This window comes from Oryctolagus cuniculus (assembly GCF_964237555.1).
Source record: "Oryctolagus cuniculus chromosome 16 unlocalized genomic scaffold, mOryCun1.1 SUPER_16_unloc_1, whole genome shotgun sequence".
In the NCBI taxonomy this organism is placed as follows: Eukaryota; Metazoa; Chordata; class Mammalia; order Lagomorpha; family Leporidae; genus Oryctolagus; species Oryctolagus cuniculus.
Genome location: NW_027208201.1, coordinates 5,574,377 through 5,589,689, shown reverse-complemented (window position 1 = coordinate 5,589,689; position 15,313 = coordinate 5,574,377). Strand labels below are relative to the sequence as shown.

General features: G+C 41.3%; 1 protein-coding gene across 1 annotated transcript in view; it reads left to right on the top strand.

The window, feature by feature from the left end:
- Nucleotides 1-211: 211 nt before the first annotated feature.
- LOC138847799 (vomeronasal type-2 receptor 116-like) overlaps nt 212-15,313 on the top strand; it is a 42,956-nt gene continuing 27,854 nt past the window's right edge. The window contains exon 1 of the mRNA XM_070067607.1: nt 212-372. Within this exon, the coding sequence (XP_069923708.1) occupies nt 212-372 (161 nt within the window). The remainder of the gene's footprint in view (nt 373-15,313) is intronic.

Below are 15,313 nucleotides of genomic sequence, written 5' to 3'. Positions count from 1 at the left end.
GCTGAGGACACAGCAATCCCAAGACTTGGCTGTGCCCTACACAGAGACAAGTTCTGCCTGCAGAGGTCTGACCCTGCAGGCAGTATCTGCCCATGTTCTTCCCATTTCAGCTAAGACTCTGGTCTCTGACTCTATGCTGAGGAGATACTGGATGTCACCATTTCTGATTTTTCTCTTCCTACTCCCACACCCTTTACACACTTGATTGAACATGTCGGTCAGCAGCTGCCAAGTTTATCTGAAGATAGATGTCCACAGAGATGGAGACTTGGAGCTAGGTGGATTCCTCCCACTTTACTACATGGAACCAGAATGTGAGATGATCCAATTATCTTTTATGGTCAAGCCATGGCATAAAGTGTCAGCATCTCGGTAAGTTCAAGGTTGTGACTGAGTGTGAGTACATGCTTGTGCCCGTGTGTGTCCTATCCTTATTGGCAATTTTGAGAAGTATACAGAGAAGTGACAGAAATGCAGTCCAATGAAAGTTGAGTTCTCTTCAATTGTTTTCCTTTCCACAGCAGTCACTTCCTTTTTCTGTTTGCTCCCTGGTCCCTCAGAACAGAAGAGAGGTGTCAACATAGTTAAACCTACCAATTTGGACACGTCCCTCTGATCCAATTTTTGGGGTATTGGAATGGGTGAGACTGTTGGGACCCACAGTTGAGTCCTGCTGGAGTCCATGGAGATGGTTCAAGTTGTCCTGAGACACTGATAACCAGGCATAAGGTCATGGTTAGTTCCCAAGAGGCTCAAGCTGGATATCACAGTCAACAAGGGCATAGTTGAAATGTGCCTGAACTAGAAACCGTGAGACCCTGAGAACCACCACTCTAAATGGACTCTGTCCCACCATCAATCAATAATTCAGTTCTACCAGAGAGGAAGCATTGGTGTTCCTGATCATCAAAATAAAAAGGAAAAGAAATCATGTTTCCTAAGGAGTCAATGTTTTTTTTCTCTAGGATGCTGATGGTTCTTTTCCAGGAACAATACAGAAACTGCATGAATTCTGGGATTTGCACACCTGGTTTGTGCATGCTTCTAGTAACTGGGTTGCTACTTTGCTGCTTAACAAGGGGGTTTAACACCTTGTTGGTCACAACAGTGCGGCATGCTTCTCAGACATTCAAGAGATCCACAGGCTCATGTGTTCAGAACATGGTGAGGAACACACAAGTTGTTTAATTGGAGTCAGTCTGTCCTTGTGAGTTTCTTTTGGAATTTAACACCTGTCCCCTCAGCAGGTCACCTTGCATAAGAGAGAGCTCATGGTGGGTCTCCTCACTTTGGGGGCAGAATTGCAGCCTTGCAATTTGCCTAACCAGTGCCTTCACATAACCTATCCCTTCTCACTGTTTCATTTTGATGTCCTAATCTCTTTTAGTGACTCCATTTCTAGCCAAAACTTGAATGAGACATTTTTTTGGGAGGTTGTTCATGTGTGTGAATTTCTTGGTTAAGTGACAGCTACTGACTGTTTGCATTGAGTGACAGATGTGGAGGTGGAATGTGATCTGAAGATGAAGGAATCCCTACCTTCAGAGTGAGAGCCTTTATTCCAGGTACCAAAGCTGGAGGTGCACTCTGCCTTCTGTCCTGCAGCTAGGGAAGTATCTCTCTCCACCCTCATTCTGTGCATAAGGGGCCAGCCATCATGTGCTTGTCACATCCTGGAATCTTCGATGCCTAGACCTGGGTAATCTTAAAATGGGCACCAGTTTTCAGTTCTGTCTTGATATCTTATTAAGAATATTTCAAAATTATTTAAAGATTTAACACAAAATAAAATTTTATGTAATTAATTACAACAAAATAATCATGGGAAAAAAACTAAGTAATTTAATGGACTAAGATTGTTAGCCTATCATAATTTATTAACAAGGAAGCATTTTTATGTTCAAATTATGGAGGAAACTTGAGTAGTCAGAAAAGAAGAGAATAATGCCAATGGAAGAAGAAAAAAAATGAGAAAATGACACTAATTCCCATATAAAAATGATATGTGGGAGTTATTTTATTTTTTTTTTGGACAGGCAGAGTTAGACAGTGAGAGAGAGAGACAGAGAGAAAGGTCTTCCTTCCATCGGTTCAACCCCCAAATGCCCACTATGGCAGGTGCTGTGCTGATCTGAAGGCAAGAACCAGGTGCTTTCTTCTGGTCTCCCATGCGGGTTCAGGGCCCAAGCACTTGGGCCATCCTCTACTGCCTTCCTGGGCCACAACAGAGAGCTAGACTGGAAGAGGAGCAACTGGGACAGAATCTGGCACCCCAACCGGGACTAAAACCCAATGTGCCAGCACTGCAGGCAGAGGATTAGCCTACTGAGCCACGGTGCTGGCAGTGGGAGTTATTTTTAAATTCCAAGAACTAATTTAGATGGCTAAGCTACTTATAAACAGCAGAAAATATTCAGGTGCAAAATGTAAATGAAGAGAGGAGAATTCATTACCAACACTGAAAATAAAGACACTTGAGGGACTAGCTTGGATTCTATCACAATAAGACATAAGTTCTGAAGTAAATGCTCATCTTTCAAAGGAAATATATTTTAACAAAGCTGCTTTCATAAGGGTTGACATATTAGAGTGGAAAATATACAAAGGGCCCAAAAATTTCCTCAGGTGAATATGGATAAAGAGACAAATGCATCCCATAGCTGGAAAAACTGTCAGGTCGGGTGGTTATTTAAAATATTCAAAACCTTCGCGGCAAGATGGCGGAATAGGAAGGGAGCACACTGATAGTCTGGGGATAGTTTAATAAAAGTGGAGATACTGCAGGTTCAATGAAGAGTAGGGGAGGAAACAGCAGAAGAAACTCTTCCGGAACGCGTGACTCACAGCGGACCTGCGTGGAGAGCGTGGGAGCCCACAGTTCGGGACATCAGCGGCAGACTCAACACACCAGCGCTGGAACGCGAGGTGAGCCGAACCTCAATAGCCCGAGACACCGGCAGGCAAGCGGAGAGAGGAGACTAGAGGGAACGACCCCCGGGGGGGGAAGTTCACAAGGCTAACTGGAAGAGAGAGAGAGAGAGAAAAAAGGGTGACTAGTACGGACACGGGTTTCTCTCTCTCCGCTCACCTCTCAAGGGCGAGCAAGACAAAGAGCAGGCGCCATCTTGGACATACGTCATAAGCAGAGCGACCTCAGGTGTGCACCGGCCCTGAGCCTAGCAGAAAAACCCGACTCTGGGCGGGGCGAATTAACAGGAGATTAGGACCTAGTAAATTTGTGGTGCTACTGAACTGAGACTGTGAAAAAAGAGACGGTGGGGGAGAGAACTCACGGAATTCACGTGAGCACTCTCCAGAGACGCTACAATTCCGTAACTTTGGCAACCCAGTGGGAGGCTGAAGGAGAATTTGAGCCCACTCTGAGGGCCGAACAGATTCCCTGTGGGGATCTTGGGAAAGAGCTTCCGATCTCTGGCTCCTGTGGGTATATCATTTGCCTGCTAACTACCTCCAACTTCGTTCAGCTGTGCGGAATGACTTCCCTTTTGAATCAAAAAAAAAGAGAGAGAGAGATTTACCACGCCTAACCTGGGAGTGTCACCTTTGGCACACCAAACAGAGCTCTCAGGCCACACCCATCTCAAGCCCTAAGGCTCCATCAAAAACAGATAGTCCACTTAATCTAGAGTCATAGTATAACAAGAAAAAGCACCACAGTGAAGAAACCAAATATCTCCAATATGCCAAATAACAAACGCAAAAACCGAGGTAATAAAAACAAGGAAGTCACCATGACGCCCTCAAATGAAAAAGACACCCCAATTCAAGATTATGAAGATGATGACATAGAAGAAATGCAAGAAGCAGATCTCAAAAAATTGATAAGAACATTAAGAAGTTCTCAAAAACAAATTCTGGAACTACACAAATCCTTAATGGACAAGATAGAAAATCTCTCTCGTGAAAATGAAATATAAAGGAGGAATCAAAATGAAAAGAAACAACTAGTACAACAGGAAACTGGGATAGTGACTGAAGTGAAGAATTCAATAGATCAAATGAAAAACACAATAGAGAGCCTTACAAACAGAATGGGTGAAGCAGAAGAGAGAATATCGGACTTAGAAGACAGAGAACAGGAAAGGATACAGTCAGACCAAAGAAAAGAAGAGGAAATTAGAAATCTGAAACATATTGTCGGGAATCTTCAGGATACTATTAAAAAACCCAACATTCGGGTTCTAGGAGTTCCTGAAGGCATGGAGAGGGAGAAAGGATTAGAAGGCCTTTTTAGTGAGATATTAGCAGAAAATTTCCCAGGTTTGGAGAAGGACAGAGAAATCCTAGTACAGGAAGCCCACAGAACCCCTAATAAACACGACCAAAAGAGATCCTCACCACGACACGTTGTAATTAAACTCTCCACAGTGAAACATAAAGAAAAGATCCTAAAATGTGCAAGAGAGAAACGTCAGATTACTCTCAGAGGATCTCCAATCAGACTCACAGCTGACTTCTCATCAGAAACTCTACAAGCTAGGAGGGAATGGCGAGATATAGCCCAGGTACTAAGAGAGAACAACTGCCAGCCCAGAATATTATATCCTGCAAAGCTATCATTTGTGAATGAAGGTGAAATAAAGACTTTTCATTGCAAACAGAAATTGAAAGCATTTGTGGCCACTCGTCCAGCCCTGCAAAAGATGCTTAAAGATGTGTTACACACAGAAACACAGAAACACGGTCATCAATATGAAAGAAGGTAAAGGAAGGAAACCAAGGAAGGAAACCTCACAGCAAAAGATCACAGGGAATTCAAAGCATATATTAGAACTTGTCTTTGGCAAATGGCAGGGCAAAGTTACCACTTATCATTAGTCACTTTGAACGTGAATGGCCTGAACTGTCCAGTTAAAAGACACCGATTGGCTGATTGGGTTAAGGAACAAAACCCATCTATTTGCTGCTTACAAGAAACACATCTTTCCAACAAAGATCCATACAGACTGAAAGTGAAAGGCTGGAAAAAGATATACCATGCCAACAGAAATGAAAAAAGAGCGGGCGTAGCCATCTTAATATCACACAACATAAACTTTACCACAAAAACCGTTAAGAGAGACAAAGAGGGACACTATATCATGATTAAGGGATCAATTCAACAGGAAGATATAACAATTATCAATGTATATGCACCTAACTACAGGGCACCAGTTTATCTAAAAGATTTATTAACGGACTTAAAGGGAGACTTAGACCCCAATACAGTAGTACTGGGGGACTTCAATACTCCACTCTCAGAAATAGACAGATCATCCGGTCAGAAGATCAACAAGGATACAGTAGATTTAAACGACACTATAGCCCAAATGGATCTAACAGATATATACAGAACTTTCAATCCTACAGCTAAAGATTTTACATTCTTCTCAGCAGTACATGGAAGCTTCTCTAGGATTGACCACATACTAGGCCATAAAGCGAGTCTCAGCAAATTCAAAAGAATTAGAATCATACCATGCAGCTTCTCAGACCATAAAGGAATGAAGTTGGAAATTACCAACTCAGGAATCCCTAGAGCATACGCAAACACATGGAGATTGAACAACATGCTCCTGAATGAACAATGGGTCATAGAAAAAATCAAAAGAGAAATCAAAAACTTTCTGGAAGTAAATGAGGATAACAGCACAACATACCAAAACTTATGGGACACAGCAAAAGCAGTGTTAAGAGGAAAGTTTATATCAATAGGTGCCTACATCAAGAAATTGGAAAGACACCAGATAGATGAGCTTTCAATTCACCTCAAGGATCTAGAAAACCTACAGCAAATCAGACCCAAATCTAGTAGGAGAAGAGAAATAATTAAAATCAGAGAAGAAATCAACAGGATTGAATCAAGAAAAACATTACAAAAAGTCAGCCAAACGAAGAGCTGGTTTTTTGAAAAAATAAACAAAATTGACACCCCATTGGCCCAACTAACTAAAAAAAGAAGAGAAAAGACCCAAATCAATAAAATCAGAGATGAAAAAGGAAATGTAACAACAGACACCACAGAAATAAAAAGAATCATCAGAAATTACTACAAGGACTTGTATGCCAGCAAACAGGGAAACCTATCAGAAATGGATAGATTCCTGGACACATGCAACCTGCCTAAATTGAACCAGGAAGACATCGAAAACCTAAACAGACCCATAACTGAGACAGAAATTGAAACAGTAATAAAGGCCCTCCCAACAAAGAAAAGCCCAGGACCAGATGGATTCACTGCTGAATTCTACCAGACGTTTAAAGAAGAACTAACTCCAATTCTTCTCAAACTATTCAGAACAATCGAAGAAGAGGGAGTCCTTCCAAATTCTTTCTATGAAGCCAGCATCACCTTAATTCCTAAACCTGAAAAAGATGCAGCACTGAAAGAGAATTACAGACCAATATCCCTGATGAACATAGATGCAAAAATCCTCAATAAAATTCTCGCCAATAGAATGCAACAACACATCAGAAAGATCATCCACCCAGACCAAGTGGGATTCATCCCTGGTATGCAGGGATGGTTTAATGTGCGCAAGACAATCAATGTGATACACCACATTAATAGACTGCAGAAGAAAAACCATATGATTATCTCAATAGATGCCGAGAAAGCATTTGATAAAATACAACACCCATTCATGATGAAAACTCTAAGCAAACTGGGTTTGGAAGGAACATTCCTCAATACAATCAAAGCAATCTATGAAAAACCCACAGCCAACATCCTATTGAATGGGGAAAAGTTGGAAGCATTTCCACTGAGATCTGGAACCAGACAGGGATGCCCACTCTCACCACTGCTATTCAATATAGTTCTGGAGGTTCTAGCTAGAGCTATTAGGCAAGAAAAAGAAATTAAAGGGATACAAATTGGGAAGGAAGAGCTCAAACTATCCCTCTTTGCAGATGACATGATTCTTTATTTAGAGGACCCAAAGAACTCTACTAAGAGACTATTGGAACTCATAGAAGAGTTTGGCAAAGTAGCAGGGTATAAAATCAATGCACAAAAATCAACAGCCTTTGTATACACAGACAATGCCATGGCTGAGGAAGAACTTCTAAGATCAATCCCATTCACAATAGCTACAAAAACAATCAAATACCTTGGAATAAACTTAACCAAAGACGTTAAAGATCTCTACGATGAAAATTACAAAACCTTAAAGAAAGAAATAGAAGAGGATACCAAGAAATGGAAAAATCTTCCATGCTCATGGATTGGAAGAATCAATATCATAAAAATGTCCATTCTCCCAAAAGCAATTTATAAATTCAATGCAATACCAATCAAGATACCGAAGACCTTCTTCTCAGATCTGGAAAAAATGGTGCTGAAATTTATATGGAGGCACAAGAGACCTCGAATAGCTAAAGCAATCTTGTACAACAAAAACAAAGCCGGAGGCATCACAATACCAGATTTCAGGACATACTACAGGGCAGTTGTAATTAAAACAGCATGGTACTGGTACAGAAACAGATGGATAGACCAATGGAACAGAATTGAAACACCAGAAATCAACCCAAACATCTACAGCCAACTTATATTTGATCAAGGATCTAAAACCAATTCCTGGAGCAAGGACAGTCTATTCAATAAATGGTGCTGGGAAAATTGGATTTCCACGTGCAGAATCATGAAGCAAGACCCCTACCTTACACCTTACACAAAAATCCACTCCACATGGATTAAAGAACTAAATCTACGACCTGACACCATCAAGTTACTAGAGAACATTGGAAAAACCCTTCAAGATATTGGCACAGGCAAAGAATTTCTGGAAAAGACCCGGGAGGCACAGGCAGTCAAAGCCAAAATCAACTATTGGGATTGCATCAAATTGAGAAGTTTCTGTACTGCAAAAGAAACAGTGAGGAGAGTGAAAAGACAACTGACAGAATGGGAAAAAATATTTGCAAACTATGCAACAGACAAAGGGTTAATAACCAGAATCTACAAAGAGATCAAGAAACTCCACAAAAACAAAACCAACAACCCACTTAAGAGATGGGCCAAGGACCTCAATAGACATTTTTCAAAAGAGGAAATCCAAATGGCCAACAGGCACATGAAAAAATGTTCAAGGTCATTAGCAATCAGGGAAATGCAAATCAAAACCACAATGAGGTTTCACCTCACCCCGGTTAGAATGGCTCACATACAGAAATCTACCAACAACAGATGCTGGCGAGGATGTGGGGAAAAAGGGACACTAACCCACTGTTGGTGGGAATGCAAACTGGTCAAGCCACTATGGAAGTCAGTCTGGAGATTCCTCAGAAACCTTAAGATAACCCTACCGTTCGACCCAGCCATCCCACTCCTTGGAATTTACCCAAAGGAATTTAAATTGTCAAACAAAAAAGAGGTCTGCAGCCTAATGTTTATTGCAGCTCAATTCACAATAGCTAAGACCTGGAACCAACCTAAATGCCCATCAACGATAGACTGGATAAAGAAATTATGGGATATGTACTCTTTAGAATACTATACCGCAGTAAGAAACAACGAAATCCAGTCATTTGCAACAAAATGGAGGAATCTGGAACACATCATGCTGAGTGAAATAAGCCAGTCCCAAAGGGACAAATACCATATGTTCTCCCTGATCGGTGACGACTGACTGAACACCAAGAGGGAAACCTGTTGGAGTGAGGTGGACACTATGGGAAATGGTGGCTTGATCAGCATAGCCCTGACTGTTAATGAACAACTTAATACATTATCCCTCTTAGTAGTTTTTTTTATCTGTTCTACTTAATATGACTGGTTTAGATCTGTAATTGATGCACAGTTATTCTTAAGTGTTGAAAATTAACTGAAATGTGATCCCTGTTGAACATGGTGGTGGGAATGGGAGAGGGAAGAGATGTATAATTTGGGACATGCTCAGGCTGACTTGCCCCAAGTGGTGGAGTTGGAAGCATACCAGGGGATTCCAATTCAATCCCATCGAGGTGGCATGTACCAATGCCATCTCACTGTTCCAGGTGATCAGTTTCAGTTCACAGTTGGTCATGGTGAAGGGACTGGGAGTCAAAGGGAGCACATAGACACGTCTAGTACCTGCTAACGCTAACTGATGGAGTAAATAAAGGGGAGAGTGATCCAACATGGGAAGTGAGAATCTCAGCAGACTCATAGAATGGCAGATGTCCTAAATAGCACTCTGGCCTCAGAATCAGCCCTAAAGGCATTCGGAGCTGGCTGAAAAGCTCATGAGAGTATTTCAGGCATGGAAAGCCAAGACACTCTGGCAAAAGATCTCTGCGAGTGAGATCCCAGTGGAAAGAACAGGCCATCAAAGAAGGAGGTACCTTTCTCTGAAGGGAGGAGAGAACCTCCACTTTGACTATGAGCTTGTCTAAACAAGATAAGAGTCGGAGAACTCAGAGGGCTTCCATAGCCTTGGAAACTCATGACTGGAGCATAGGGAGATTACTGATGCCATAGACAGGAGTGTCAATTGGTAAAGTCAACAACAGGAGTCACTGTGCACTTACTCCTCATGTAGGATCTCTATCCTTAATGTGCTGTACATTGAGATTTAATGCTATAACGAGTACTCAAACAATATATTTCACTTTGTGTTTCTATGGGGGTGCAAACTGTTGAAATCCTTACTTAATGCATACTAAACTGATCCTCTGTAAAAAAAAAAAAATAAATAAATTATCAATTCCCAACTTGACTCTCACTGGGATTAAACATGACAATAGGTCTGCTCTGATTTCATCATCATTTTAAAAAATCATCTATTATTTTTCACTTTATGTTTCTGTGTGGGAGCAAACTGTTGAAATCCATACTTAATGTATACTAAGCTGATCTTCTGTATATTAAGATAATCGAAAATGAATCTTGATGTGAATGGAAGGGGAGAGGGAGTGGGAAAGGGGAGGGTTGTGGGTGGGAGGGACGGTACGGGGGGAAAGCCATTGTAATCCATAAGTCGTACTTTGGAAATTTATATGCATTAAATAAAAGTTTAAAAAAAAAAAGAAATTTAAAAAAAAAATAAATAAAATAAAATATTCAAAACCTTATGGGAAACAGAAATGCCTGAATGTTTGTGTCTGCCTCTGAGCAGAAACTGGATTGCACACTGGATACACCAAGTCCTTTCCAGAAAAGTCCATGAGGCTGTTTGTGTGCACAACTTTTTCACACCACTAGAGGGCAACATCTTGCTGTCTAGTCCATACATGGAGACACACCCCTACTATTTGTAGGACCTTCAAATATCTGTCCAGGAAACAGGGGTATTCTACTTCACCCCAGTTACAAAGCCTGAACATCCCTCACAGTGGTTTGGAAACACTTTGCTTCATAGGAGTCAAAGAGACATCCCCAGATCTTCCATGTCCCTGTTAATGTTACCTACCCTGGTTCCCTGTGCCAGGGCTGGCACATCACTAAGTGGCAGGCTGAGTCTGACTGAGAAGTTGTTCTGAATTCCATGGTCTGACCCTTCTCCCTGATGCTGCCCCTCTCTTTAAGTGGCTGTGGAAGAACTATCAATATGTGCTGGCCTTCCATTTTGCCATCCAGGAGATCAATAAGGAATCTCAGCTACTCCCCAATCTGTCCTTGGGTTTCTATCTCTACAATTCCTTTGACAGTGATCAGTCTACCCTGTGGAGCACTCTACACTGGCTGACCAGAGAGCATCATTTCATCCCTTACTACCCCTGCCAGACACAGAACAATTCAGTTGCCATCATTGCAGGGACCAAGTCTACATTTTTCAATGAGAGCAAAGAACCCTTTTGGAGCTCTACAAGATCCCCCAGATGAATAGGCCATGAATTCTGGAAAGAAATGTTGGAGCTTTTCCCACTTCTGGTGCTCCCACATGATACAGAATAGATCCCAGGGATTTTCCCATGTTGTGAGACTATTAACGGGGGAAGGAGAAGGAAGAAAGGGAAGGAGCAGTGGAAGCTTAGAGCCTCCACCAGATTCCTGTGCAGCCATCTTGCCACCGACTAGGAGTAGTGACAGCTGACTACTCACAGACTTGTGCCTTACTGGAAATACCCACAGCACAGAAAACTTTCCCTTTCTACTCTCTTAGGAGGTATCCAGAGGCCAATGACTGTCAGATGGATGCAGTTATCAATCTGCTGAGCATTGAGTTCCATCTGAGACAAAACTGAGGGCCAGCCAAGTTCTGAAGACCTCCAAGGAGCAACAAGGCTAATTCACAGTTGTGTTGTGGTTCAGCTGTGCTCTATGCCTTATTCTCAACAACCATAGTGGATCGTATCACAGATCTCCCAGTGAATGTTCATGCTTACAACTCTGTGTCTCAGAGATTAAAAATTAAAATATAGTATTTGTATGGGATAAGAAGGAGAGGGAGGGACAGAAGGAGGGAAAAGGGGATGGAGAGAGCATCTCTTCAAATTTGAATCAGCCCAAAAGATGGGAGCCAGGAACTCAATTCAGATCCAAATGGGTGGCAGGCGCCTAACTACTGGAGCCATCACCTGCTGCCTCCCAGGTGTGCATTAGCAGGAAGGTAGAATCAGGAACCAGAGCCCAGGAGCAGACCTAGAAACCTCCCTGTGGGACATTAGCATATGACCTAGTATCCTAAATGTTGGCTCCTCATCTCAAGGATTATTATTCACAGAGGGCTGCCCTTCACACTAGCAGCAATGAGGTCATTACTGTCAAGTACATTAGCTGATATGAATTTTGTGCTTGAAAATTCATTTTGAAGAAAATCAGAGATGGTAAAGTATTGTCTTCTTTAAAACAACCTAAGTTATGCCCTGGTAATAAATAAGTTCCAAATTATCAAGAGATCCATGCAGTAAAGATTTATTTATCTCTCAAATATTAAATTTCACGGAGGGTGGGATTTACTGGAGGTGGGAACTCTGCTCCAGAAATCACACAGGTCTCACTGCTACTAAGAGTATGTATGTGGCCGGCTCCGTGGCTCACTAGGCTAATCCCCCGCCTTGCGGCGCCCGCACACCAGGTTCTAGTCCTGGGCGGGGCGCCGGATTCTATCCTGGTTGCCCCTCTTCCAGGCCAGCTCTCTGCTGTGGCCCGGGAGTGCAGTGGAGGATGGCCCAAGTACTTGGGCCCTGCACCCCATGGGAGACCAGGATAAGTACCTGGCTTCTGCCATTGGACCAGCGCGGTGAGCCAGCTGCAGCACGCTGGCTGCGATGGCCATTGGAGGGTGAACCAATGGCAAAGGAAAACCTTTCTCTCTGTCTCTCTCTCTCACTGTCCACTCTGCCTGTCAAAAAAAGAGAGTATGTATGTACCACTGATATAATATTATGACTAGGATTACCTTTTCATCTGCAAAGATACACATGCTCTATGGTGATGTCAAGAGTCTCATGACTGTGGACATAATGAGATTTATTTCTAACCCTGGGGAAGATGTGGATTATGGTAGTAAAGACAGATATTGTTGTGTATGAGATGAACCACATGCTGCACTCCTTCCATGGAGAGTTCTCATTTTCACACCACAGAAGGGAAATCCCTGGCCTCAAACACTTTCTCAAGACAGTGACCCCCTCCAGGTACCAAGAAGACTTTTACTTCAATAAACTGTGGTTTCACATTTTTGGCTGTTTACCTGTTGGGTCCTTTTGTGGAAAAATTGGAGTCTGCCCTCTCAATACTTTCTTAGAGTTTCTGCCAGGAAATGTTGATATAATGACCATCTCTGACACCAGCTACCTCATCTACAATGCTGTGCATTCATTAGCACGTGCCCTTCATGAAATCCTTCTGGAGAAAATGGAAAAGACATCTTTACAGGCTGCCAACCAGACCCTGCTCCTTCCTAGGCAGGTAAGTCTCCTCAAAAAGCAGGGCTTTGAACACCTGATGATATACATAGGTGCTTTATTATGGTCAACATATGATGCTGTTTTCTTTACTTGATCAATAAGATCTGTCAGAATGGAAGATGAGCTCCTTGACATGGGCTATTGGAAAGCCTGTAATTGCCTTCTTGTTGGGGATAATTCTACTGTTGAAAAATCTCAAATTTGTTCCCTTAAATTAGGTATTATTTTGGAAAAGATAAATCATAATGTAGCATGAAAACTATGATATATTCTAACTCAAATCATGAGAAAACATGGTAATATTTTAAAAATCACATCTATATCTGTTTTTGGAATTTTCTCAAAATCAGAATATATGGACAGAATGACTACATCTGACAGCTGCTATTTAATCTAGAATGTTGTAGAGCAATCCTCCTTGAGACAATTTTGGTGAAAAGTGAAATGGGTTCTAAGTCATATTTTAAAATGACTCTGAGAAATGAACTTGCATTAGCATAACTACTATTACAAAATCTGCAACTATCAGGCAGCAGGAACTGTGGGTCCATTGTTGAATATGAGACCACTCCCGATACACCTAAGCATAAGAAATGCCTCCTGAGGTACAGATAGATTTTTCATCCTAGCTTCTCTGGATCCATTCCCTGTATACAGAATATGTTTATTAGCCCTTGTTTGAATGCACCAGGCATAAATGAATTAATCCAATTTGTTGAATAAATTAAATAAACCTAATATCTAGGAAAGCTAAATATGTATATTTAGAAGTTAATAATTACACCTTTCCTCCAGCTTCATCCAATCTGGAAGAAAATCGAGTTTATCAATAGTGCTGGGGATGATGTATCTCCATGAATCAAGACACCATATGACACACTATGATATCCACAACATTGTGAATTTTCCTGTGGGTCTTGGGTTGATGGTTAAAATTGCAGAGTTTTCCTCCAAGAGTGCACATGTTTATGAGCTTTTGTTTGAATGTTCCCTGGATAAATAAATTAATTTAATTTGTTGAAAAAATTAAATAAACCTAATATCTAGGAAAAGGTAAATATGTAGATATAGAAAATAATAATTATAACTTTCCTCCAGCTTCATAAATTCCTGAGGAACATCCAGGTTGTTTTAAAGATTTATTTGTTTATTTGAAAGTCAGAGTTTCACAGAGAGAGGAGAGGCAGAGAGAGAGAGAGAGAGAGGTCTTCCATTTGATAATTCACTCCCCAATTGGCCACAACAGCCAGAGCTATGCCAATCCAAATCAAGGATCCAGGAGCTTCTTTTGGGTCTCCCGTGTGGGTGCAGGGGTCCAAAGAATTGAGCCATCTTCCACTGCTTTCTCAGGCCAAAGCAGAGAGCTGGATAGTAAATGGAGCAGCAAGGTCTCAAACTGGCAGCCATATGGAATGCTGGTACTTCAGGCCAAGGTGTTAACCTGCTGTGCCACAGCACCAGCCCAGAAAATACAGTTTACCAATAGTTCTGCACATGATATATCCTTCCACAAATCAAGACACCATACGGTGCACTATGATATCCATAACATTGTGAATTTTCCTGTGGGTCTTGGGTTGATGGTTAAAATTGCAGAGTTTTCCTAGAAGAGTGCACATGACCAATGCTTGGTCCTCAATGAAGAAATGATATAATGGCCTACTGACTTCAAGCAGGTGTGGTTCCATTTCAATAGGGTTACACACAGATGGACCTGATATCCTTCTGAGATGAAATTGTGAACCTCTGAAATAAATATCAAACTTTAATTTCACTTCTTGACTATACATAATGTAGTCTTACTTACACATATTCTACGTTGATGTCTATAGAAAATGAAAGTTTGTAGAAGTCATCATACTCTTAGATTGAGCATATTTGCTCCTGTAGCAGTTGAGTGAATAAAATAAATGCAGCTAATGAATATGTTTTTCTTTTTATCATGAAATGTACACAGCATTGACATTACCTGTAGCTACCTGACTGTGCCATAGAACTCCATAGCATCTAACTCCCATTGAGTGAGGGAGGGAGAGAGGAAGGGAAGAGAGAGAGAGAGAGAGAGAGAGGGAATTTTCTAAACACCAATGTCCTTTCTCCAGAGATTGATTTTTAGCTTGTTTGTCAAAGATTAGTTCATTGTGTCTATACGGATTAATTTCTGGGGTTTCCGTTCTGTTCCATTGATCTACATACATATTAATATGACAATATTAGGCTGTTTTGATTTTAGTTTCTCTGTAGTATATCTTGAAATGTGGTATTGTGGGGTCTTCAGCTTAATTTCTATTGTTGAGTATTTCTTTAGCTATTTGAGTCTCTTGTGTTTCCCTCTAAATTTTAAGATTTATTTATTTGAAAGGCAGAGTTACAGAGAGAGATGGAGAGACAGAGAGGAGGAGAAAGAATCCATCTGTTGTTTCACACCCAAGATGGCCACAATTTTGCTCAACAGGGAAATATGAAGAATTTCAAA